The following is a 26256-nucleotide window of genomic DNA, read 5'->3' as shown; positions in this document are numbered from 1 at the left end:
TCTCTACATCTCATGGATTAAACAGATAAGCTGCTGGACACTGCATTAGAGGTCACTATAAATTGTAACCTTGATTTATACTGGTATAACTGGTGCTGAGCTCAAAGTTTGATGAGCCAATGCCACAGTACACTCTGATATGATTTCTGTCATCAGTTACATTGTTAAACACCCTAGGTTATAGGCTTGAAAAATCATGGAAGATTGAAGTGAGAATGATCAGACATCAAGAATCTGAAGTCAATAGGAATCAAGGGGAAACTGGTTGGAAGATAGTTGTACTTGTTGGAGGCCAATTGTTTTACTGCCGGACATGAGTTTCTCAGGGCAAATATACTGGTCCACCCATCTCCAACTACCCTATTAATGACTTTCCATCATCATAGTGTTTACTGATGAGTGCACAGTATTCCATTCCATTTGCTGTTCCTCAGACAATGAAACAGTCCATGCAATCACGCAGAAAGTCCTGGAAACAATAAGGCTTAAGCAAATAGATGGCAGGTAATGTTTGTACCGCACCACCTTGACCATCTCCCATAAGTGAGAATCTAACCAGATCTCTTAGACATTAAATAGCACTTCTTTCATGAGGGATATCTGGAAAATGTAGTGGATCAGCCATACAATATTGTCACTGTGAGAGCAGATGAGAGCCTGCATGTTATCTAGTTGTGGACTTGCACAAACACAATTTCTGATTTCTTAAGGCCATTTTACTGGCATGTTGGAATATTCTCCATTTGTTTGGAAGTGTACAACATCCATCGTAAAGCGATGCTCTTGTTTGGCACCTTATAAATCATCTTAAGTATTCCATCCATTCGCTCATTATGTGTACCATCAACAAGACAAATATTAGCAACTTTTGTAACTCCCAGACCAGGTTGTGTATTATCGGGTAGGGAAGCATTCCTATGTTCTCCACGATTTGGATACACTGACATGGAAATAAATTACAATAGCTCCATTAGGCATAAATAGGGTAGACAGTCAGAACCTGTGATCAGGATGGAAAATTCAAATACTCGAGGCATTTAAGGTGAGGGGGACATAGTTTAAAGGATTTGTGCGGGGCAACCTTTTTATATAGAGGGTGATAAGTGCCTGGAATGTGCTGCCAGGGTTGGTGGCTGAGGCAGGTACGATAGTGGCATTTAAGATGCTTTTTGATATGCTGGGAATGGAGGGATAAGGATAATGCACAGGTAGATAAGAGATGATCTTGGCATCATGTTCAGCACAGACATTGTGGGCCGAAGGGCCTGTTCTTGTGCTGCATTGCTCTATGTTCTATGATGCAGGAACACTTCATAAATGCAGTTTGGAAAAGCTTTCTGAGGTTAATTAGAGAAAAGCATCAATTATGGTTCGTGTCAGTCATGCCCAAGTCTCACAAAGGATTAAAAATAAGCATGAAGGAGCACTACTGTGTTCTTTATGTGCATATGTGGTTATTTCTGGCATGCTTGTTGTAATTCTGTTCAGAATCAGTACTTAACAGCATTTAATTATACACAGATCTTATTCACTCTTCTTGAAATCCAAACCATTCACACTGTCCATTTGTACGAAAGATGCAGAACTCTTTGTCCTTGATTACCTGGGAGTATGGTGACTTTCCCAACCTGCCTCCCCATCATTTTTGTGTCAGTTGATTCATTGAGCGCAGAAAGTTAAGGGGGGACTTGATAGAGGTCTTTAAAATGATGAGAGGAATAGACAGAGTTGACGTGGATAAGCTTTTTCCATTGAGAGTAGGGAAGATTCAAACAAGAGGACATGATTTGAGAATTAAGGGACAGAAGTTTAGGGGTGACATGAGGGGGAACTTCTTTACTCAGAGTGGTAGCTGTGCGGAATGAACTTCCAGTGGAAGTGGTGGAGGCAGGTTCGATTTTACCATTTAAAAATAAATTGGATAGGTTTATGGACGGGAAAGGAATGGAGGGTTATGGTCTGAATGCAGGTAGATGGGACTAGGTGAGAGTAAGTGTTCGGCACGGACTAGAAGGGCCGAGATGGCCTGTTTCCGTGCTGTAATTGTTATATGGTTATATGTTCTTTAAAAACTTAAACTCCTTATTCCTCAGCCCACATTATATTTCCATTGTGAAGAAAATAAAGTGTCCCACAAACCATTAGTTCCTGATGGAAGGAAAGGTTAACATTATTATTGTGAACTTCCATTAAGAAAGAATTTGAACTTTTCAAGGAACTGCTCAGATGCTTAAAGATAAATACAGACCAGAAACACTCATAGATTAATGTAAATTCACCGCAATTAGAATATTGTGTTCAGTTCTGGGCACCATGTTATAGGAAAGATATTGTCAAGCTTGAAAAGGTACAGAAAAGATTTATGAGGATTTTGCCAGGACTAGAGGGTGCGAACTATAGGGAGAGGTTGAGTAGGCTGTGTCTCCATTCCTTGGAGCGCATGAGGATGAGGGGTGATCTTATAGAGGTGTATAAAATCATGAGAGGAATCGATTGGGTAGATGCGCAGTGTCTCTTGGCCAGAGTAGGAGAATCAAGGACCAGAGGACATGGGTTCAAGGTGAAGGGGAAAAGATTTAATAGGAATCTGAGGGGTAACTTTTTCACACAAAGGGTGGTGGGTGTATAGAACAAGCTGCCAGATGAGGTAGTTGAGGCTGGGACTATCCCAACATTTACGAAACAGTTAGACTGGTACATGGATAGGGCAGGTTGGAGGGATATGGACCAAGCGAAGGCAGGTGGGACTAGTGTAGCTGGGACATGTTGGCCGGTGTGGGCAAGTTATGTCGAAGGGCCTGTTTCCGCAATGTATCACTCTATGACTCTATGTATGGAAGGTAATATGTCCGAATAAATTTAAAATATTGAAATTCCTTGTCGCTTTGGTATTGTTATTGCTACCAGGACATTTTTACTATTTGTTCAGTTGTAAATTTGACCTGTAATAGTGATTAATGTTTTTAAAGATCTATGCATCAGCTTTAAGTGCAAATTCCTTTTTTAGGTTTTCAATCTTTTCCAGCATAAGAGTCTTGGCATTCAAATGAATCTTCGAGTGACAAAACTTGTTCTGCTTCACGAGAGTCCGGTAAGAAAAATTAATACTGGAGTTAAAGAAACAAAGTGTCAGTTTGTGTAGAATCATATTTTATAGTGAAATATAGTGAAATTATCCTTGCGTGTCTCTTAAACTGCTTGTCCATGCATGTCTGTTTATGTAGTATTTTTCTCAGAATAGGTCCAAGATGTGTACGTGTAAATTAGTCAGCAAAGTTGTAAGAATCCCTTGACTCATTAATCTGTTCAGAATTGTAAGGTGCATTCTTATACACGCTGCTGCGAATATTCTCACAAAGTATCATTTTCCTCCTGATCTACGCTAGCAATAAATTAATTTTCTGTGGTGGGGGAACTACTTAACATTTGGAACGAGTTGCATTGTTTTACTTTATCTTTTTCCTTGGCTTTACGTTCTCAGTTGATCGGGTAAGAATAATATCATAAATTAGCACTGGGTTTGTAAAGGCTTTGTTGCTTGTCCAGTCATTTGCCTCATGCCACCAATAAACACCCAATCACGGGTGTATAAATAGCCTTTCTTTGCACTTTCCAACAACACCACGCACATGTAAAGCTATCAACATTTCTGAGTTCAAAGGTAGTTGTCAATTAGTTGTGCTCATTTAGATATTCAATTTCTCTGCTTTTTTTATTCAACCAATCAAGACATGATATATACCACAACGACATGCAGCAAAATTATGATACAATATCTCAACTCTTTTTACACATTGCAATGAATGTAATTTTTATTATTTCTTTCCACTTCCAAACAAAAATGTGGTTGGATTCTTCAGCGTATGATCAACTTGTGTCAATAAATCCTGGACCATGATAACATATATGTCTAACCATGCACACTACAGATTGATGCAAGCATGTTTTCTGTGAAGGACCAAAAATGACATGGCCATAGCATGGGTTGTTATTGCTATTGGTACAGAAACACTCTCGCTTCCCACATAATTTATCCACAACAAAATATACAGGTTGCAAGGAATTTTCTAAAGTCATTTTATGATAATAGCTGTTAAAACTGACTATACCCACCTGACAGGTTAAACATTACACTAACTAACAATAGATGGCCAAAGGACATAAATGCAGCAAATATTCTTTTGGTAATATATTTAAAGGTGTCAAGACGCCACATTACCGGACATTCAGATTAGATGTATGTGTTGTGAACAACAATGAAGATACCCAGTTTGTAAGCAACAAATTAAAAAACAAAATTGTTGATAACCGCTTTTTCCATCATTCCCACTTCAGAATTAATATTAAAATTTCAACTGTAATATCTCCTGACCAAATTTGTGATGTATATGACTGATTGTAGAAGTAAAACCTGGATAAATCCAACGTATAGTTGTGAATGTTGCTCATTAAATAACTGCAGTACTGATACTCCATATTAAGCATTGATTTGCCGTTAAAATGAATTCTGTAATAACGTGTCAACGGTAGCAGTGACAATCGAACACTGCGGTTTTAATGTTTCACATGTTCACAATTTAATTAATCCAACGTTATAGATTAAAACAAATAATAACATTGGGAATTAAAACACAATTGATTGCATTCCGTTATCAAACATAGTCAATGTTCGCTCTGAAGACTTTCCATACAGTAGGGTCGGAGAGGGGGGGTGCGGGGTGTGAATCGTGCAGAGTGGTAATGCGGTGGGGGTTTTTGGGGGGGGGGGGGGGGGGGGGTGGTGAAAGTGGCAGTATGTCTGGGACATGGTGGGAGTGGGTGGGGGGGGGGGGGTTGTTTGAGGTGGGGGGTTGGGGTGTGTGGGGTTGAGAATCTGTCGGTGATGGATTGATGGCAGGTGAAATTAGTGCGTGTTGGTTGGAGTAGGTAAAATTGTGAGGGGAGAGCGCGGGGGGATGACAGTGGGATTGAATGGGGGGAACTGTGCAGGATGGATGGGGGCAGCAGTGCAGGATGAAGGGGTGGAGCAGTGCGGGATGGATGGGAAGGGAGGTCAGTACAGGATCAATTGGAGGACCAGTGTAGGATTGATGGGGAGTGGCAGGAGAATCAATGCGAGGTGGATAGGGAGATCAATGCAGGATGAATAGTTGGGGGGGAGAGTAGATGAGGAGGGGAGCACACGGGATGTCAGTGAGGACTGAATAGAGGCAGGAATGGGGATCAGCGTGGGATGGAGAAGAGGGGTCTCAGGATAAGGGGGGTGGAGATGGTGTACAAGAGAGAGAGAGGAAGGGGCAGAGATGGTGGGAAGGAAGGTCAGCGCTCCTCGGACAACAATCAGGCACGGAAATCGCTATCAAAATATGGAGGGGACCGGGGGACAGGGGGAACACAATATCTTGGCGGCCATGCGCACACTCACACTCACGCGTTAGGCTTCGGAGTCCCTGTGAACGGTAATTTCAGCTCAATCCAGCGCTAAATGCAGCTCAACTCTGCCTGGCTCGCCTGGTCATACCTGGACTGATGACATATTTCCCGTAAATACAGGCAGGGATAACCTGGCGAGCCAGGCAGAGTTGAGCTGGATTTAGCGCTGCTTCTCTGCGCTGGCTGTGGGCCTGGGGGCACCGCTCCCATCTGACTCCCGACGTCTCTGGCCACCCCTGGGCGTGGGTGGGGACCTCTCAAAACAGGGGGAAACATGTCCCCCTTGCCGCCTCCCCCCCCAAGCTTGTCCATCGCCAAGTGCCGCCGCCAAAGTGAGAGGCAGTTGGGATCTCCTCGCCACCGCCTCCGCCAACCAACAGGAAGGTGCAGGGCCGAGCGGTGCAGATGCTTCAGACGGCGTTAGGGGGCCACCCCCTCCCTTCCTCCCTCCTCCTGGCCTCGGCCTGCAGGAGGGTTTGTTTTGAAAGCGCCGTTGGCGGAGTGGCGGGCAGCGGCCGCTAACAGGGCGGGCGGGAGGCGGGAGGAGAGAGGAGGCTTTGGAGCCGACGTCGCCGCCGCTGCTGCTGCTGCTGTTCGGGACCCGTCATTCGTCCGACCTTCCGTCACGCCACACTTAGTATCTTTCCCATGCATTACAGCCGTCGCCGACACAAAACGTCACGTTCCTTTTCTCCAGAGATGCTGCCTGACCTGCTGAGTTACTCCAGTTTTTTGTGTCTATCTTCGGTATCAACCAGTATCTGCGTGCCAAGCCGGGCAAAATGACTCGGTGTTTAGGTTGCCCGGCGGCACTTTGGGTGGTCAGTGGCACCCAGGCAACCGCTAATTTCGAGCCCTGTAAGTGGTGGGAATCCATACTTTTGAGGTTGAAATGGAGGCATACATGTTGTGGAGCTGAATGTAATTTGATCTAAGCTTTAAATATCACCAGTTGCACATGTTTCAATGATGTACCTCGGGGTCTTATTTCTAAACATAGACTAGAGGAAGAAAAATGTGTTTAAGTTAAATAAACAACTGTTCTTTCTTTACAGGAAGACCTTTATATAGGTCACCATGGGGAGAAGATGTTGGAAAGTTTCTGCAAATGGCAGCATGAAGAATTTGGCAAGAAAAATTATTATAATAGCGATATGTCCAGTAGTTGGAGAGAAGATTTACCTGCCATTGATTCAGCCATCCTGATAACAAGGTAACACTGGCAAACAGCATTAATTTTGACTACCGCATTAACAATCATTTGGACAATTAAAGAAAGCCAGCATGGATCAGTTGAAGGACAATTGTGTTTAATGTGTTAGAAATTTTGCAATAGAGCAGAAAGGGTACACTTTAGACTTTTACTTTAGACTTTAGCAGTTGTTGAGTAAAATAATGTTGATCTGGTGTTTTCAAAATATATTTCTTAGAGTGTTGCATACTAGACTTATCATAAAGATTGAATTAAAGAGCACAACTCGAAGTGCTGGAGTAACTCGGCAGGTCAGGCAATCTCTTTGGAGGCCAGGGATAGGTGACATTTCGGGTCGGGACCCTTCTTCAGTTAGAGAGCCAATCAGTTCACTTGTAACAACACTCTCCTCCGCCTTGCGGAACGTCACAAATACTCAAGCGCTTGGGATTCCAGCATCCGCAGTTCCTTGTGTCTGTCTTGAATAAAAGAACAGTAGCAGCATAAAGTGAAAGTTAACGGCCTGACAGGAAATGGAGAGGAGTAGGAGTTGGTTGTTGTTCAGACCACAGAATGTTCCTCCGGAGTCATTTTTGGCAATACTCAATGTAAATTAATAACTTGTACATGGGCATGCAAGACATAGTTTTCACATTTGTTCACGGCATAACATTTGGCGTGTATTTTACTGAGAGGAGAAATTAATAAACCAAGAGGATTTGGACATTAGTGTAAAGGGAATATTAAGTTTAACGCAGAAACTTGGCAAGCATTACATTTTACTGTGAAGACCAAGTAGAGGCAATGTGAACTAGAGGGCACAATTGTAAAAATATTATAGGAACTGAGATCTGGGTGTATGAATAAGAATAAATTGTTGAAAGTGGTGGGGTAGAATTGGATGATGTGAAGGCCTTAGAAGGAGTAAAGAGATTTAAGTAATGATCCCATGGTTGAGAGACCTAGTTAGACTGAAGAAGTAGAGATTGATCTTGTTGGAATAGATGAATTTGAACAAAAACCCTGCGGTGAATGTTAAATTCACGAAGGAGCCACACAGAGTACAAGTTTGAGAAGCTGTTCTGTTTGGCAGAATAGTTAAGAATCAAAAGACATGAAAACATCTCAAAAGCACATGGAGATAGAAATTGAAATTTATCATGCTCATTTTATGGGCTTTGGACAGGTGTAAAATTTCACTATTTAGCTGCCCAAGGCTTTCTTTAAATTTAGAGGTTGCAGCAAGCAGTGATGTTAAGATAAAATTCCAAGTTTCAGGAAAGCGATGTTATGGACACATTAATTAATGGTATTCAGTTTTGATTGGCTTGTTATAGCTGGTGCAGTAAAACTATAGAATGATACTGTGCTAACTGAAAGTAGCTCTAAACTTTGATGGTGCAATAGAAGTGATTTGATAAACTATTGGGAGGACTATAAGGAACTGGGAAGATATAATAGATAAGCGATATAGATTGCAGGTGAAAGATGCAATTTGCACATGGAAATAAATTGCATTTGAAGAATAAATGAAGAATGGGCGGCATGGTGGCGCAGCAGTAGAGTTGCTGCCTTACAGCGCTTGTAGTTCCGGAGACCCAGGTTCCATCCCGACTACGGGTGCTGTCTGTACGGAGTTTGTATATTCTCCCGTGACCGCGTAGGTTTTCTCCGAGATCATCTGTTTCCTCCTACACTTCAAAGACGTACAGGTATGTAGGTAAATTGGCTTGGTAAATGTAAAAATTGTTCCTATTGTGTAGGATAGTGTTAATATGCGGGGATCGCTGGTCGGCGCGGACCCGGTTGGCCGAAGGGCCTGTTTCCGCGCTGTTTCTCTAAACTAAAACGAAATAAATAAAAGGTAGACAAAAGTGCTGGAGAAACTCAGCGGGTGCAGCAGCATCTATGGAGCGAAGGAAATAGGCGACGTTTCGGGCCGAAACCCTTCTTCAGACCGGAATATTCATTGTGTTTTAACTCTGTGTTTTTTTTTGTTTTGATCCAGCTACCCTAAGGCATGATTAGAGAGATTTTGAGGTTAAATAGAAATCTTTGGAAGTTTTAATGTGGATGTCTAGAAACTGGCTAGGACCTGCAAGTTTGCATTAACCATTCGTAGTGTAGCTGGTAAACAAGTGTATAGTTTGCGGGACACTACAAACAAATGGAGTAATGCTTCTGAGTGAGTCTTGTACAAGGAAAGGGAACCAGGTCAGTCTGAGTTAATGTTATGTCCAGGGGAGGTTGCAAAGGAGATTGGCCCGAGGATGAAAATTGGAAAGGTGCAGATCAATGTTGATCAATAATCAGGATGGATGAAACGGTGGTTCACTGGTAGTTGGGCTGGGTTGGAGATGGGGGTAAAAGTCAGAAGTGTGCTCGTAGTTGAGGAGTGGAATGGTTACACATGGCTATGGGTTGGGGTTTAATAGTTAGGTGGATGTGATCAGCAGTTAGAGATTCTATATTCTATTATCATTACTTTCATTTTCATTTTCTTTTCAGAAAGGATTTCTGTGTACAAAAGGATGAGCCTTGTGACACTGTTGGTAAGTGTAAATATGTCAACGCATAAAAATTTAAGACATTTAGAAATTAGTTTTTGTTTCATGCGGGGGATGCCTATGTTCATTGTAAACCACTGCTAAAAAAAAAAGGACTTCATTGATGTGAAAGGAACTGAATTTCGGAAGTGGTGTTTTGTGTGAAATCACTTCTAGGCCATGGATTTATTGCATGTAGTTTGACAAATGTCCATGGTCCAGTTTAGGCTTTGAACTTTGTGTTTATAAAATTCCTGTTGTTAATATTGCAATAGACAGGTACACAGGAAGATGAATTCTGCTGTATGTGAGGGATAGCCAAATTGTAACTCTGTTTCAAAAGTACAAGTCAGCCACATCTGGTGCGTAGAGGAAATCTTTTCCCATAATTGCTTGGCACTTTGCCATATGTAACATTATTCAGATTTAGAATTATTGTCGGAAAAATACGCATGTCCTAATGTTACATGTAAGCATTTGACAGGTAACAGGACATTTATTATGCCCTTGAACAAATAAAGTCGACTTGGACAGAATTGTCTATAAAAGCTGGGTGATTTAATTGGCAATGTCATTTTAATTGATTCAATGGACATCTTATACATGTTATCCATGTGCGTTACATGTGTGCATCCTCAATTCTTTTTGATGAACAATGCTGTTCTAATTTGTACAACACAGAGAAATACACAGAGATCTTTCAACTAAGCTGCCATGTGCTTGGTTGAAAGGTCAACTTACACTTCAACAGTACAGGACGTCTAAAACGCAAAGGTCAGAGTCGGAGAATTAAATTTACAAAGAACAAAAGATCTTTGAAGAGAGTCCAATTTGCATTTGGTTGTTGCAATATAGAGAAGGCCACATTGTTAGGAGCAAATATCATAGTCCACACTGTAGATTTGTTTTCTAATTAGTAATATGAATTGTTGTGTTAGAGCTTGGAGGAAAGAATGTCTATTTTGTCCCACAAATTGGGAATATTTCAGCAAATATAAGTTTCTTAACATCACATTTCGGCTCTTATCTCAATTGTTAATTTGTGAAATAACTATCCATGTGCATTTGACTTGCATTGCTTTGTGGAACAGGTGTAATAAATGATATATACATATTGGTCATCATTTATGTAGCTTTGAATGCAGTTTAGAAGATGCATTGGGTTGCATATTAAGCACTTTCTAAATAGAATTGTGGCTTGCTGTTTTAATTTATAGTGCAGTGAAAGAAAAATTGGATCACTGTGATAGATTTTGGCTTTACATGATGGTGTTAAGCAGATGTTGACATTTTGCAGGCCACTCTATATATCAACTGATTTTTATTTCCTTTGACTTCATAATGGGGAACGGTGTAAAATGGGCTGCAAATGTGCATTCACCCATTTGACGTGAGGCTACATCTAATGATTAGGTAAAGTGAAGATGATAACTTAATTCTCATTGCAGTAAACTCGTGTTTGATATAAAAACAGAAAATGCTGGGAATATGCAGCCGGTCAGGGAGCATCTGTGGGTAGAGAAACAGAGTTAATGTTTCATGTTAATGACCTTACATCAGAACTGGGAAAAGGTAGAAAACTTGTGTGTTTTAAGTTGCAGAGAAAAAGGAGGGGTGGAGATAAAATAAAATGCAATGTGTGTGATAGGGTAGAGAAGAATCCAACTACTCTGCAACTTTTTTGAGTTCTGATGGAAAGATCACAACTGAAACATTCACTTAGTGTCTCTCTTCCACAGATGCTGCCTGACCTGTTGTGTTTTTCCAACATTCTGTTTTATTTCAGATTTCCTGCATTTGTAGTTTTTCTTTTGGCTCTGTGTTGCCTTGAGCAACTGAGACTTGCAGGTAACTATCCTGCAGTCACTGTATTTTGCCAGACATTTTACCTGACATTTTACCTCTTGCCCGGAGTAGTGGAATCGAGAACCAGTGGAGATATGTTTAAGTTGAGGGGGGAAAGATTTAATAGGAACCTGAGGGGTGAACTTTTCACGCAGAGGGTGGTAGGAGTGGGAAAGGGTGGGAGGCAGGTCCTATTGCAATGTTTAAGAAACATTTAGACAGGTACATGGATAAGACAGGTTTAGAGGGATATGGGCCAAACGCCGGCAGGTAGGACTAGTGTAGATGAGACATGTTGGCCGGTGGGCAAATTGGGCTGAAGGGCCTGTTTCCATGCTGTAAGACTCTATGACTCAATGACCTCAGCGCCATTTTGTTGCCCTAATCACATATCTCTTGATTCCTTTAATATTAAAAAATCTGCCAATCTACTTGTGTTCTCAGAGCAGAGAATTGTAATGAATGTACTCAACTGTGGAAGTTGCCAAAGATGGAGATGTTTTCTTTATTTTCTGTATACATTCATGACAAGATCAACATTTGTGGCACATTAGTAGTTTCTCAATATTAGCTCATTTCTTATTTACAGACTTGAGTACCATTTCAGTAGTGTTGGTCTAAAGTTATTATGGCCAAAATGCAGATTGGTGGCAAATTTATCTCCCTGTAGTGCATTATTGATCCAGATAATTTTCTAACAATCTGGTAGTTGAATAGGCCCTAATTCTCCAGCTGCCTTGGTTCGATGCGAGTGCATAACCTTATAAGGTCATGGATTGTTCAAATGGTTTTATGTCCTTCACTGCCAATTCCAGTGGGGTCGACAGGGTCAGAACCCAACTTTCCTGAGGGTGAAGATGAGCTCATTGGAACGTCTCCAGCACTCAAATGTTGCATGGTGGCTGAAAATGTTCCAAACCTCCTGTCCAAATGTTTTTAAACTCTGTAATTCTACCTGCCTCTACCACTTCCTTTGACAGTTCGTGCGATATAATCAACACACATGTTCTTTAGCCGGAGTATCTAAATCGATTATCCAGTTAAACAAAACTCCTTCTATTACTGAGCAAGTTTTCAAGACAATTGTCTGATATCTGCTTTCTGATAACATTGGACGACAAAACCTGATACCCTCACGCAGTAGTTATCGTGAAACAAAGCTCTGCTGATGTCATCCAATTCAAAGTAAGTCGGGTAGTTCATATTTTAAAATGTGACATTTGGTGAGAGAAATGTGTGCTCTCTGCTGACTACAGTTAAAATGTTGAACTTCTTGGAGGTGCTTGAGGGAGCTTGAATCTTTCCCTAGGCACCCTTAAATATTGAAACTTTAAAATCTTGTTTTAAGCTGCTGACAGGCTTGTTAAAGACTCTATAATCTTCAGATTCCACCAGACTGAATAGACTTCACCAAATTACAACACTTTCACCAGGTCATTTTGTTATTTAATCAGAAGTTTGCAGCATTTGGCATTGCTGTTGGCACAAAATACTTGGATTTGGAGAATACCTGCAGAGAACAATGAGGTGTGGAGTTACTTACTTTGAACCCTTCAGTATTTTGGCACTGGGCTGCCTTTCATTAAATGGATTGTGATGGTTTATAATGAGCCTTTGGCAGTCTTCTTTACGAATGATGTAATTTTCCATCACGTTGGACTGTATTGAGGAAGCAAGTAAGTTTGCTCATAGGTGTAGCTCGTGTTTTTGGCACAGCAGAGGATGATGACCACAATCGCAGGATAACATGTTTAGAAACATAGAAACATAGAAAGTAGGTGCGAGAGTAGACCACCAGGTCCATCGAGCCCGCACCGCCACTCGCTCATGGCTGAACACTAAACAGACACACTTACCCACAAACAGTAGACACAAAACACAGAACACAAGACACTACCCTCCCCTTTATACCGCTATCACCCCTCTCCACCCCAAGAACCTCGTGATCTCCTGGGGGAGGCAAAAAAACGGATAAAAACCCAGGTCCAATTCGGGAAAAAAATCCGGGAAATTCCTCTCCGACCCCAATCCAGGCGATCGACACTTGTCCAGGAGATCACTCAGGTCTTACTATACTAACCATACCTAGGTCCATATCCCTGCCCTCTCCCCGTAGCCCCTTATCCCCTTGGCAGCTAAAAAACCATCTATTTTAGTTTTAAATATATTTAAAGTTTCTGCTTCCACTGCTCCCTGGGGCAGTGAATTCCATAAATTAACCACCCTCTGGGTGAAGAAGTTCTTCCTCATCTCAGTTTTAAAAGAGCCCCCCCTTATTCTGCAACTATGTCCCCTAGTTCTAGTTTCCCCGATCATTGGGAACATCCTCGGTGCATCCACCCGATCAAGGCCCCTCACGATCTTATATGTTTCAATGAGATCGCCTCTCATTCTTCTAAACTCCAAAGAGTAGAGTTCCAGCCTACTTAACCTTTCCTCATATGTCAATCCCCTCATTGCAGGAATTAATCTTGTAAACCTTCGCTGCACTGCCTCCAGGGCTAGTACATCCTTTCTTAAGTATGGACCCCAGAACTGTACACAGTATTCCAAATGTGGTCTCACTAATACTGTGTACAGCTGCAGCAAGACCTCCGTGTTTTTATACTCAATCCCCCTAGCAATAAAGGCCAAAACTCCATTGGCCTTCCTGATTGCTTGCTGCACCTGCATACTAACTTTTAGTGATTCATGTACTAATACCCCTAGATCCCTTTGCGTTGCATTACAACGCAGCTCCTCCTCATTTAGAAAATAACTTGCCCTATCATTTTTTTTCCCAAAGTGAATGACTTCACATTTATTAGTATTAAATTTCATCTGCCAAGTTGTTGCCCACTCACCTAGCTTATCTATATCCTTTTGCAGACCCTTCCTATCCTCCTCATCCCCTACTTTTCCTCCCATTTTTGTATCGTCCGCAAATTTTGATATATTACACTTGGTTCCCTCCTCCAACTCATTTATATAAATTGTGAACAACTGGGGTCCCAGCACCGATCCTTGCGGAACCCCGCTAGTTACCGGTTGCCATCCCGAGTATGAACCATTTATCCCCACTCTCTGCTTCCTATTTGTTAGCCAATCCTCTACCCATGCTAATATATTACCCCCAATCCCATAATTTTTTATTTTTAGCAATAGTCTCTTATGTGGCACCTTGTCAAAAGCCTTTTGGAAGTCCAAGTATACCACATCCACCGGTTCCCCTTTATCCACCCGGGTTGTTACTTCCTCAAAGAATTCGAGCAGATTCGTTAAACAGGACTTCCCCTTCACAAAACCATGCTGGTTCTGTCCGATGAAGTCATGTTTATCCAAGTGCCCCGTTAGTGTTTCTTTAATAATTGTCTCTAACATTTTACCCACCACCGATGTTAGACTAACCGGTCTATAGTTACCCGCCTTCTGTTTACTTCCTTTTTTAAATATAGGTGTTACATTGGCCATTTTCCAATCCACTGGGACCGTTCCTGCCTCCAGGGAGTTTTGGAAAATTATCACCAATGCATCCACAATCCCCACCGCTATCTCCCTCAAGACCCTTGGATGTAATCCATCAGGCCCAGGGGATTTATCCTCCTTCAGTCTCATTAATTTCCCTAATACCACCTCCTTGGTGATCTTAATAGTATTTAGCTCCTCCATTCCTACCGCCCCCTGTTTATCCAGCGTTGGAATATTTTTTGTGTCTTCTATGGTGAAGACTGATACAAAATACTCGTTTAATGCCTTTGCCATTTCCATGTTCCCCACCAACAACTCTCCAGTCTCACCCTCCAATGGACCAACGTTCACCTTAGCCACCCTTTTTCTTTTTATATAGCTATAAAAACTCTTACTATTAGTTTTTATGTTGTTCGCTAAATTCCTTTCATAGTCTATTTTCCCCGTCTTAATTAATCTCTTAGTTATTTTTTGCTGACCTTTAAATGCTTCCCAATCCTCTACCCTCCCACTATCTCTGGCTACCTTATATGCCCTTGCCTTCAGCCGAATACTATCCTTTATAGTTTTACTGAGCCATGGCTGACTGTTCTTACCCTTACCCCTTTTTTTCTTCATAGGAATAAATTTTTCTTGAAGGTTATACAGTATACCCTTAAACGTACACCACTGCTCATGTACCGTCTTATTCTTGAGTCTGCTATCCCAGTCAACTTTGATCAGCTCAGTCCTCATACCTTCATAATCCCCCTTATTTAGACTTTTGTGTACTCTTAAATCATCTGCTCATGTGCTGCTGCAATTGGTGGGACACCACCTGCCCCTTGTCAGACCATGCATCAGTTGAAGTAGTGTGTAATGTATGTCCAGAATCACAGGTCAGCCACTTAGAACTTGGAGTCGGCAATCATCATTTTACAACTTAATTCACAGCGCAGCTAGTAGAGCCATTGACTGCAGGTTTATTGATGTGGGTTCAATTCTACCCTTGGGTGCTGCCTGCATGGAGCTTGCGTATTCTTCCTGTGGCCACATGGACTTCCTCGACTACTCCAATCTTCCGCCACATCGTAGGTTAGTTGGCCATGTGGTGTCTAGGTAACATAGAAACATAGAAAATAGGTACAGGGGGAGGTCATTCGGCCCTTCGAGCCTGCACCGCCATTCATTGTGATCATGGCTGATCGTCCCCTATCAATAACCCGTGCCTGCCTTCTCCCCATATCCCTTGATTCCACTAGCCCCTAGAGCTCTATCTAACTCTCTCTTAAATCCATCCAGTGACTTGGCCTCCACTGCCCTCTGTGGCAGGGAATTCCATAAATTCACAACTCTCTGGGTGAAAAAGTTTTTTCTCACCTCAGTCTTAAATGACCTCACCTTTATTCTGAGACTGTGGCCCCTGGTTCTGGACTCGCCCAACATTGGTAACATTTTTCCTGCATCTAGCTTGTCCAGTCCTTTTATAATTTTATATGTTTCTAAAAGATCCTCCCTCATCCTTCTAAACTCCAGTGAATACAAGCCTAGTCTTTTCAATCTTTCCTTATATGACAGTCCCGCCATCCCAGGGATCAATCTCATGAACCTACGCTGCACTGCTTCAATCACAAGGATGTCCTTCCTCAAATTAGGAGACTTAAACTGTACACAATATTCCAGATGTGGTCTCACCAGAGCCCTATACCACTGCAGAAGAACCTCTTTACTCCTATACTAAAATCCTCTTGTTATGAAGGCCAACATTTCATTAGCTTTCTTCACTGCCTGCTGTACCTGTAAGCCAACTTTCAGTGCCCGGTGTACAAGGATGCCCAGGTCTCGCTGCACCTCCCCCTTACCTAACCTAACCCCATTGAGATAATAATCTGCCCCCTTGTTTTTGCCGCCAAAGTGGATAACCTCACATTTATCTATATGATACTGCATCTGCCACGCATCTGCCCACTCACTCAACCTGTCCAGGTCACCCTGCAACCTCCTAACATCCTCTTCACAGCTCACACTGCCACCCAGCTTTGTGTCATCCGCAAACTTGCTAGTGTTGCTCCAAATTCCCTCTTCCAAATCATTAATATATATGGTAAACAGTTGCGGGCCCAACACCGAGCCTTGCGGCACTCCACTCGCCACTGCCTGCCATTCTGAAAAGGACCCGTTCACTCCTACTCTTTGCTTCCGGTCTGCCAACCAATTTTCTATCCATGCCAACACCCTACGCCCAATACCATGTGCTCAACTTTTAGTCACCAGTCTCCCGTGCGGGACCTTATCAAAGGCTTTCTGAAAGTCTAGATACACTACATCCACTGGCACCCCTTCATTCATTTTGCTTGTCACATCCTCAAAAACCTCCAGAAGATTAGTCAAGCATGATTTCCGTTTCATAAATCCATGTTGACTTGGTGACGTGGCAAGGGTTGGAGGGGAATATGAGGTTAGTGTAGGATTAGCTTAAAAGTGCTCGATTGTCAGCACAGACTCTGGATGGATGCGCCTGTTTCCATGCTGAATAACTATGACTATAAATACGTATAAAATTAAAGCAAGTATTCCTAATACTTTCAAGGGCTCAAAGGGAAACAAACATTATCATGGGGGAGAAAATATTTTCAGGCACTGTGCAACCTCTGAATGCTGAAGGGCGAAACAGTGGCAGAGTTGCTGCCTTAAAGTGCCAGAGACCTGGGTTTCATCCTGACCACGGGTGCACCCTGTAATGAGTGTGCATGCTCTCCCTGTGACCATGAGGGTTTTCTCCGGGTTCTCTGGTTACTTTCCCTATTCCAAAGACGTGCTGGTTATTACAAAGTTAATTTGCTTTGTAAATTGTCCTAATAGTCTTATGATAGAACTAGTGTCTGGGTGACTGTGGTCCACGCATATACGGTGGGCCGAAGGGCCTGTTTCTATGCTGTATCTCTGATGTCTAAAGAAAATAGATGCATGTGGGTTCATCTCCTCGAAAATTGGGTTTGCATCTATAGACTCTGGCAACTCCAGTGGAATTGGCAATGAAGGACACAAAATTATTGCAATCTTGATGTAACAGGTGTTAGTTTAAATATGGTGTTCATATGCATTAATGTTTAATGGTACTTTGTTGATTTAACAGTTGAATAACAGAACATTTTTTGCTTACAATGCATAAAGAAAATGACTGGAAGGTTGTAAAGTGTAAGAGAGTATAATAATAATACATTTTATTTATTGGGCGCCTTGCAGACATCTCAAGGACACCTTACATAGGTTAACAGGAATATAAACATATAATCAGAATAAAATAAATAATAAAGACATCACAGAAACACAAATTAAAAACAGAATCAGTCCAAAAACAAAAATTAAAAACACAATGTGAAGAGAGAGCAGCGGCAGCTAAAGCGCGCCAGCGTCCACTCTCCCTTCACGGCAGCCATCTTGGACAAAGACTAACAGGATTACCTTACAGACAAAAAATCATCCCCCCACAATGGACACCACTGTGGGGGAAGGCACAATGTCCAGTCCCTATCCCAAGTTCACCCCAAAGTCAGGCCTATTGAGGCCACCGCAATTGCCTCTACGGAGGCCCGATGTTCCTGGCCGTTCTCACCGGGTGGTCTTGCCCCGGCGTCGGGAGAGTCCTCTCAGCGGCTGAACCACCTGGAACGGCCGCTATCTAGCTGGAGACCGCGGCTTCCGAAGCCGACAAGGCCGCGCCGGTTTGGAGCTCCCAGTCTCCCAATGTTGAAATCGGCGTCGCCCACTCCGCTCCGCAGACCCGCAGCCCGGAGGTGTTGCTCTCGGCGGTCCAGCTCACCAGAGCTCCAGCGCGTCGATCCAGCGCGGCGACCCAGGCAAGGCATCGCTCGCTCCGCTCCAGCGCTGTGCCGCCACCAAGGCCGAGGTGCTGGGCGGTCCCCGCCAGGAAACGGCGCTCCAAGCCCGCTGGTAGGCCACGAGGACGGGTCGACGGGCAGCCCGGAGAAAAAGCTGCCTCACCGACCAGGTAGGGACCTAGAAGTAAAATTAACCCCTACCCCCCACATTAAAAAGTCCATATCTCCAACGGACAAAAAACAGGACTCACTAAAAACTTTTTAAAAAGCGAATTAAAACGGACGGCTGCTGGCTAGCAGCCGTTCCCCAAGATGGCTCCTCCTCCTCCTGAACCAGTATGCTCTGGTTGGAGAGTTACGGTGGTATTTTTACACCTTTTTACTGACCCAGGGGATTTGGCTGTTGTGGAGGCTTGACAGCAGAATTTCCGTGTACTTTTTTTGCAACTTTTAATAGCTGGCTCTGCATTAACTATCCCCAACTTCAGATCAATTTCAAAGTCATAAAGGAGAGGTATTAAAATAAGCAAATATTTCCCAAGTTATTACAGTTTCAAGTCTGTGATCTTACAGTTGTAGTCTGTGATCTTGTAGCATGTATACCCGTAAATATTTGATTTTAACCATGTAGTAAAATGATTACAATGGAAGAAAATGATTTCTAAATTACATTTGCAGTGGACACATTTGCTTTTTGAATGATACTGAGGAAAGAATAACTTTGCATTTCGTTAGTTAAAGTTTAGAGAGATAGCCTAGAAACAGGCCCTTTGGCCGACTGAGGCCATGAAAACCAATGATCCTCCCAGACACTGGTTCTATCCTACATCCTAGAGACAATTTCCTGAACTCTACCACTGTGACATCCTTCTAAAGCATCTTGATTTATAAAGTATGTTCCAAAGCTCTTCAGAGACGCCTGGATACTTCTGAAACACTTAGGAGATGAACGTTCATAAGTTCCAGGAGCAGAATTAGGCCATTCGGCCCATCAAGTATTTCTCCGCTAGACAATCTTGGCTAATTTCCCTCTCAACCACATTCACTAAATTTATGCTTGTCCGGACGTGTGGCAGCGGTGACGTGTCACAAGGGTGACGTGCAGTTTTCATGCGGAATTATACTCAGTTAATTACTTTCAGAGGCTTAATTTAGAGGGGCTGAAGCATTGATCCAGCAGCCGTTCTTAAAAAAACCCAGCTAAGAAGCAGTATTAATAGAAGGCCTGTATCATAAGCCTGTCTCATTTTTGTTTTAGAGATACAGCATGGAAACATGCCCATCTGCCCACCGAGTCCGCACCGACCAGCAATCACAAAACTCAAAAACCAGTACATTAGTTCTAACCTACACACTACGGACAATTTACAGAAGCCTAGAAACCGGCACATCTTTGGAATATGGGATGAAATCGAACACCCCACGCTGTCACAAGTAGAATGTGCAAACTTTGTACAGACATAGTTGGTATCGAACCAGGGTCTCCGGCGCTATAAGGCAGCAACTCTACCGCTGCCCACTGTGCCGCCTTGCTCAATGAAGCTGAAGAATAAATAAAAGGAAAGATAATTTTTAAATTTAAGGGGATGGAGCAAGAAGAAGGGTCTCGACCCAAAACGCCGCCTATTTCTTCGCTCCATAGATGCTGCCTCACCCGCTGAACAAGGGGTCACAGTTTAAGGATAAAGGGGAAATCTTTTAGGACTGAGATGAGAAAAACATTTTTTACACAGAGAGTGGTGAATCTCTGGAATTCTCTGCCACAGAATGTAATTGAGGCCAGTTCATTGGCTATATTTAAGAGGGAGTTAGATGTGGCCCTTGTGGCTAAAGGGATCAGGGGGTATGGAGAGAAAGCAGGTACAGGATACTGAGTTGGATGATCAGCCATGATCATATTGAATGGCGGTGCAGGCTCGAAGGGCCGAATGGCCTACTCCTGCACCTATTTTCTATGTTTCTATGTTTCTCCAGCATTTGTGTCTACCAATGAAAAGTGGAATTATTTTTCTCATCAAAAAAATAATCCAATTGATACCACATTTTTTTCCTTCACTAACTAACTCAAGTGCTTGCCTCACTAATTTAAAACAAGCATTATTCTAGATGCAAAGTAAGTTGATATTTTGTGGATGTGGGTCTTGAATGCCAGTAACCTTGGATTAGTGAGAGAGCATTTATGGTTATACCTCTCTTTGCTCCATTGCTCATTCTTTCCTTTCTCTACCTCTTGGAACTTATTACATCTCTAATAGTCTTCAGTTCTGACATGGTCACTGATCTGAAACCTGGCACCTTCCCCCAAAGATGCTGTCTGATGTGCTGAGCAATTACAGCAATTTCTAGTTTTATTCCAGAATGGTTTTCTTCATAGAGTATTTGACGTTTGAATATGAAGAGATCAAGGGCCACCTTATTTCCTCCTGTGCTTGTGCAGGACTTGTACTGCTATGCTCATTGCCATGTGAAAAATGTTCTAACTTCTACCTTCCCCTGAGTCCCATTTTTTGTGATTAGTATTATTCTCCCCATTGTTCTGAGAAGCATATTAACTGATATCATGAGGACCTTCAAAAATCGTCCCATTTCCCAGGAAGTGTCAAAGATTATAGCCAAATACAATGTACAATACAATACAATTCAATTTATTGTCATTTGGACCCCTTGAGGTCCAAACGAAATGCCGTTTCTGCAGCCATACATTACAAACAAATAGACCCAAGACACAACATAATTTACATAAACATCCATCACATTGCTGTGATGGAAGGCCAAAAAAACTTTTCTCTCCACCGCACTCCCCCCCCCCCCCCCCCCCCCCGATGTCAGAGTCAAAGTCAAAGCCCCCGGCGGGCGATGGCGAATTGTCCCGTGGCCATTAAAGCCACGCCGGGTGATGCAAGGTCGCACACCGGGTCTTGGTGTTAGAGCCCCCGGAGTGCGCTCGCAGAGTCCCGCGACCATTCCAAGCCGCGCGGGGCGATGGTGTAAGGCCCCGCTCCAGGAGCTCTTCAACCCCGCAACTCGGGCGGGAGAAGTCGCCGTTGCGGGAGCCCGGAAAAGCGGTCTCCCTCCAGGGACCCGCGGGCTCCCGGTGTCACTGTCCGCAAAACCCGCAGTTGCAGCCACCGAAACTCCGGGGGTCGGGCCGCAGCAGCGTCCACCACAGCTCCACCCGCTCCGGACTCGGCCAGCTCCGCGACGGTGAGGTGAGTAGTCGGCACCACAGCCCCGGTCTTCCTGTTGGAGGCCGCTCCTCGTTGCAGCCCCAACGACAACGGAGACCCGACAAAGAAAAGGTCGGGTCTCCCGTGCAGGGAGAGATTTAAAAGTTACCCCCTCCCCCCCACCCCACCCCCACCCCCCCACACACATACCCCAACAAAAAATAACAAAAACTACATAAAAACATAGACATAAAATAATAAAAACGCAGACGGACTGCAGAGGCCGCTGCTGACGAGAGTCGCGCCGCCTACCGGATCTACCGCCCACCAGATTTATGAGAGGGGCAAAGTTCATAGGAGATGTGCGGGCAAGTTTTTTACGCAATGGGTAGTGAGTGCCTGAAATGTGCTGCAATGTGTGGTAGTGGAGGAAGATACAAGCTTGGTGTTTCAGAAACTTTTAAATAGAGTAGTTTAGTTTAGCTTGGCGTCATGTTTGGCGCATACATTGGGAGCTAAAGGACGTGTTCCTGTGCAGTACTGTTCTATTTAAAAAAAATACACAAACTGTAATTCAATGGGTTAAACAGCATCAAGCAACATCTGACACTTCGGGTCAGAACCTTCTTCCAACTGATTGTAGTAGGGGGGGAGAAAGCTGGAAGATAGGTGCCACCTCTCTTCAGGTTTCTCTCCCCTACTATAATCACTGTGAAGAAGGGTCCCAACCTGAAATGTCGCCTATTCGTGTTCTCCAGAGTTGCGATTTGACCTGCTGAATAACTCCAGCATTTTGTGTCTTTATTTGTAAACCAGCATCTGCAGTTCCTTGTGACTACACTGTGTTGTTCTATGTTCTATAATCCCCAACTGTTGAATATTTTAAGTGGACACCCACAAAACTCCTCTGTCCACCACACACACACACACACACACACACACACCCCCCTCCTCCCCCCCCCCCCCCCCCCCGCGCGCAAAGGTGGGGGCCAGGGACAGCGGAGGAGCGCAGTCTGCGCGATGAAGAGGAAGGTAAACGGCTGCCACAGAGCACGGTAAGTCCTTTAGAGAGCTCGGGAGGGAGAGAAGGGGGGAGAAGGAGTGGAGACAGTTTTAAGAAGTTTAATAAAGTTAGCGGGCATTTTACCTCTAGGTCCTGAAAACCAAAGATCCTAATGAACCATTCAAAATGGCCGGTCAGCGAAGGAGATGGCCTTCGACTGCCTGTAAGTAAATAGCAACCCCACTCCACTGGCTTCGACCAAACGGCAACCTATTTTTAGTCGAGGCCGGTTTTGATTTTGTTTAAATAATCGCAGGAACATAGAAGAAGCCTCAACTACACGGAAACCACTTTCGACCATTAGGGAGAGTGACCAAAACCTCCGCGAACCTCACGGAAACCTTGAGTGGGGTGCAAGGTCACCAGAAGTTTCCGTTCTGGTTCCCTGAGTGGGACGGGCATTAGGCTGCGCCACTGTGCCGTCCTAAGTGAAAGAGGTGATTGATTCAGGATCTGATAGCAATTGGGAAGAACCTGTTCTTACATTTGGACATCTGGAGTTTCAAGCTTCTGTATCTTCTCCTAGAAGGTAGAAGAGAGAAAATGGAGTGTCCAGGGTGGCAGGCATCCTTCACAATATTTTGTGCGCTCCTGATACAATGCACCATGGAGGTGGTCTGGATGGAAGGTAGTTACGAGCCTATGATGGACTGGACTGTGTTGACAACTCTTTGCAGGTTCAGGCAGAGCAGTTGCCACAGTAGGCTGAGAACATCCCATCAGAATACTTTTTATAATGAATCTGGAGTAGTTTAAGGAAACCGGGTGCCAATGTTGAAACTTCTCAGACACCAAAGAAAGAATATATGCTGATACACCTTTTTGATCACCGCATTAGTCTGAAAGGATCCAAGTCAGTTTGATGCCAAGGAACTTGAAGCCTTCGACCATCTCTGCAGCAGCACTGTTGATGAGGATAGGAGTGAGCTATCTTGCGCTCGGCTGCGTAGGACCGCTCCTCCCCCCCTCCCCCAGATCAACAACAAACTCTTTCATCTTCCTGTCCACCCATGCCCAGGGTTAAGGTCCACCCATCACATCAACCTGATCATTACTAACAGTATCACTACACCCTATTGTTGCACAATTCTAAATGCAGTCTCAAAACAAGCTGAAAGGACGAAGTAAAAGAGCAGACCTGGACCTTTCCCAAGTAGAATCAGCATGGAAATTCTGTGAACCCACCAAGTGGCAGCACTGTGAACCTATCATCTTCAACATTTGCTATGTTTTCTGTAATGATGTAGCTGTTGTATGTCAGTTTCAGGAAGCTGCTTCATGGTTTTGAACTTTCAGTGTAGAAGTTGCATATGAAAGTCCTCAGAAAATCCATTAGGACCTTCACAGAGAACCTACTCCCCACATCTGTTCTGCAGTTGCGGAATGCAGGTTTGACAAATGCAAGCAAAACAAAAGCACTCCAGTCAATGTGAAGCCGAGTAATTTGTCACAAGTAGATTGAGGGAAGGGACCGTACTCTCCTGACAAACATACAGATCAGAGCCAAGGAAGAAAGGGAATGCATCTAGAAGGCTTTGTCTCTGTCCCATTCACATTTACCTGTTATCCTCCGAGCTGCAGAGAGACGATTCAGGTGCGCATGAAAAACAGCCATGATAAAATGGAGTGAATAATACTGCTGGAGGAACTTAGTGGGTCAAGAGGCATTTGTGGTGGGAGAAAGGAATTGTTGATTTTTCAGATTGAAACCATGCATCTGAAATTGCAGTCTCTTGTGTCTCTACAATAAAAATGGAGGAAGGGCCACAGCCTGTTTCATCCTCTTCCAGACATACCAGACAACGTACAAAGGCCTCTCTGAAAGAGCTAGCACCAACGGTTCAATGGTGTTATTATTGTCACATGCAAAGTGCAACCTGAGAGTAAATTTTGTTTACAAATGGTCCAGCACAGCATTGCCATATCGAAGCACATTCCTGATTTGCAAACTGTACAGAACTAGTCTACTGATGCCGAATGCAAGAGGTGCCATGTTTTGGTATCATTTTCAAAGATGATTGAAAGTTGATCTAGTTGTTATGAGTGGCGAGCCGGTCCAGGCATGCTCCCGCTTTTCGCGCCTCCAGCCATTGCATTTCCTTGGACGTGTGGACCAACCAGCGAGCCGATGTCCTCGCCTTGCCCATCCACATTTGTTCCCCGAGGGCGTTTACCGCAGCCGACCTGGAGGGTGCGGTATGTCAGATCCCGGTTCCCTCTCCTCTCCTACTGGCCGCGTCTGTTATTGTCACCAGCTCCATCCTCCTGGTCTCTGGTCTTCGGGGGGACAGGCAGGGGCAGGCTCGGCGGGCTCCCTCTTCCAGGCCTCGGTCTGCTGGGCCATATGAACTGTGGACTGGCTCTGTGACCTACCCCTGCTGCGGCCCGCTGGGTCTTGCGCTCGGCTGCGTAGGACCGACTCGGCAGATTCCCCTGCAGGTCGTGACCCTCTACGAGCTTCTGCTCGTCACATTAACAATAAAAGCACAGAGTGAAGAGGGAAGAGTTTAGCTTACAACTTCTGAACAGCAGTTAGGAAGATGTGCGATTTTCTTTGACACCAACCTAAGTCTCTCAAACTTATCTGTGGCAGTATTTTCACCTCCAGTTTAGGTTGCAGATCAGCACCAAAGTATAGAACTTTGTTTTGTGGCTAATAATGCACTGGTTTTATAGAACATTTGTACAGCACACTTAAGGTGTACTCTGTCTGACCTGTACCAGATTGGGAGGGATGAATGGAAATTGGCGTCAGTCCATGAATATTCGCAGTATTCAGTCTGGATTTTGTAGTCAGAAAAGCAGAAGTATTGTTTTATATTAAGTGAGCGTTCCTTAAATTGCAACCTTGGATTAAACTTGGAAAAACCAATTGGCTCCCATGTGGTGGTGGTGTGTACTGCCAGACTTACTGGCAAGAATCCCTCATCGAATAAGAAACTAACACACACACACACAGACACAGACACAGACACAGACACAGACACAGACACAGACACAGACACAGACACAGACACAGACACAGACACAGACACAGAGACAGAGACAGAGACACACACACACACACACACACACACACACACACACACACACACACACACACACACACACACACACACACACACACACACACACACACACACACACACACACACACACACACACGTATTTTTTAAGATATTTAATTTTCTTGAGTAATTTTAAACATTGTAATCATTTTGAGACATTGCTGATTGTTTAATTGTTTTAACAGTTGTATGCTTTTAAATCTCAGGGGGCTTTGCCGTTTGTCAAAGGTTCTGCAGCTATTTAGTGGGTGGGACTTGTTCTGGACCTACTCATCTGGCAGCAGTAAGCCCTTGTCACCAAAGAATGACCTGTTATTCATCATTCAGAATTACCTTGCAGTAAGTTTAGCTTTGAAGATACAATGCATCTAGGCTGTCAACCAATGCACACCTCACTGCTGAGTACAAGTGATGAGTCACACTCAGCAAAATGTAGGTCTGTGGAAGTAATGCTGGTGCATGGTTGAATGCAAAACTTTTCTCTTGTGAGCTTTGTAAGTAGACCGCATCATCTAAACCTTAAGGTTTTGATTACAAATAGAAGTACATGATAAAAAATACAGTCAGACATCCTACCAACAACTAGAGAGCAGTCCTGAACTACTATCTACCTCATTGGAGACCCTTGGAATATCTTTGATTGGACTTTATTTTGCACTCAACTTTATTCATGT

General features: G+C 43.6%; 1 protein-coding gene across 2 annotated transcripts in view; it reads left to right on the top strand.

Annotated features, from left to right (window-relative positions):
- Positions 1-26256, top strand: part of adamts19 (ADAM metallopeptidase with thrombospondin type 1 motif 19) — a 406630-nt gene that overhangs the window by 38206 nt on the left and 342168 nt on the right. For both annotated transcript variants that reach the window (XM_033017772.1, XM_033017773.1), the window contains 3 exons: positions 3008-3091; positions 6489-6646; positions 9134-9177. In XM_033017772.1, coding sequence (XP_032873663.1) covers positions 3008-3091; positions 6489-6646; positions 9134-9177 — 286 coding nt within the window. The remainder of the gene's footprint in view (positions 1-3007; positions 3092-6488; positions 6647-9133; positions 9178-26256) is intronic.

Source organism: Amblyraja radiata, chromosome 3 (genome assembly GCF_010909765.2).
Source record: "Amblyraja radiata isolate CabotCenter1 chromosome 3, sAmbRad1.1.pri, whole genome shotgun sequence".
NCBI classification, from domain to species: Eukaryota; Metazoa; Chordata; class Chondrichthyes; order Rajiformes; family Rajidae; genus Amblyraja; species Amblyraja radiata.
The sequence above is the reverse complement of the archived record's forward strand: the minus strand, read 5'-3'. Positions and strand labels throughout refer to the sequence as shown.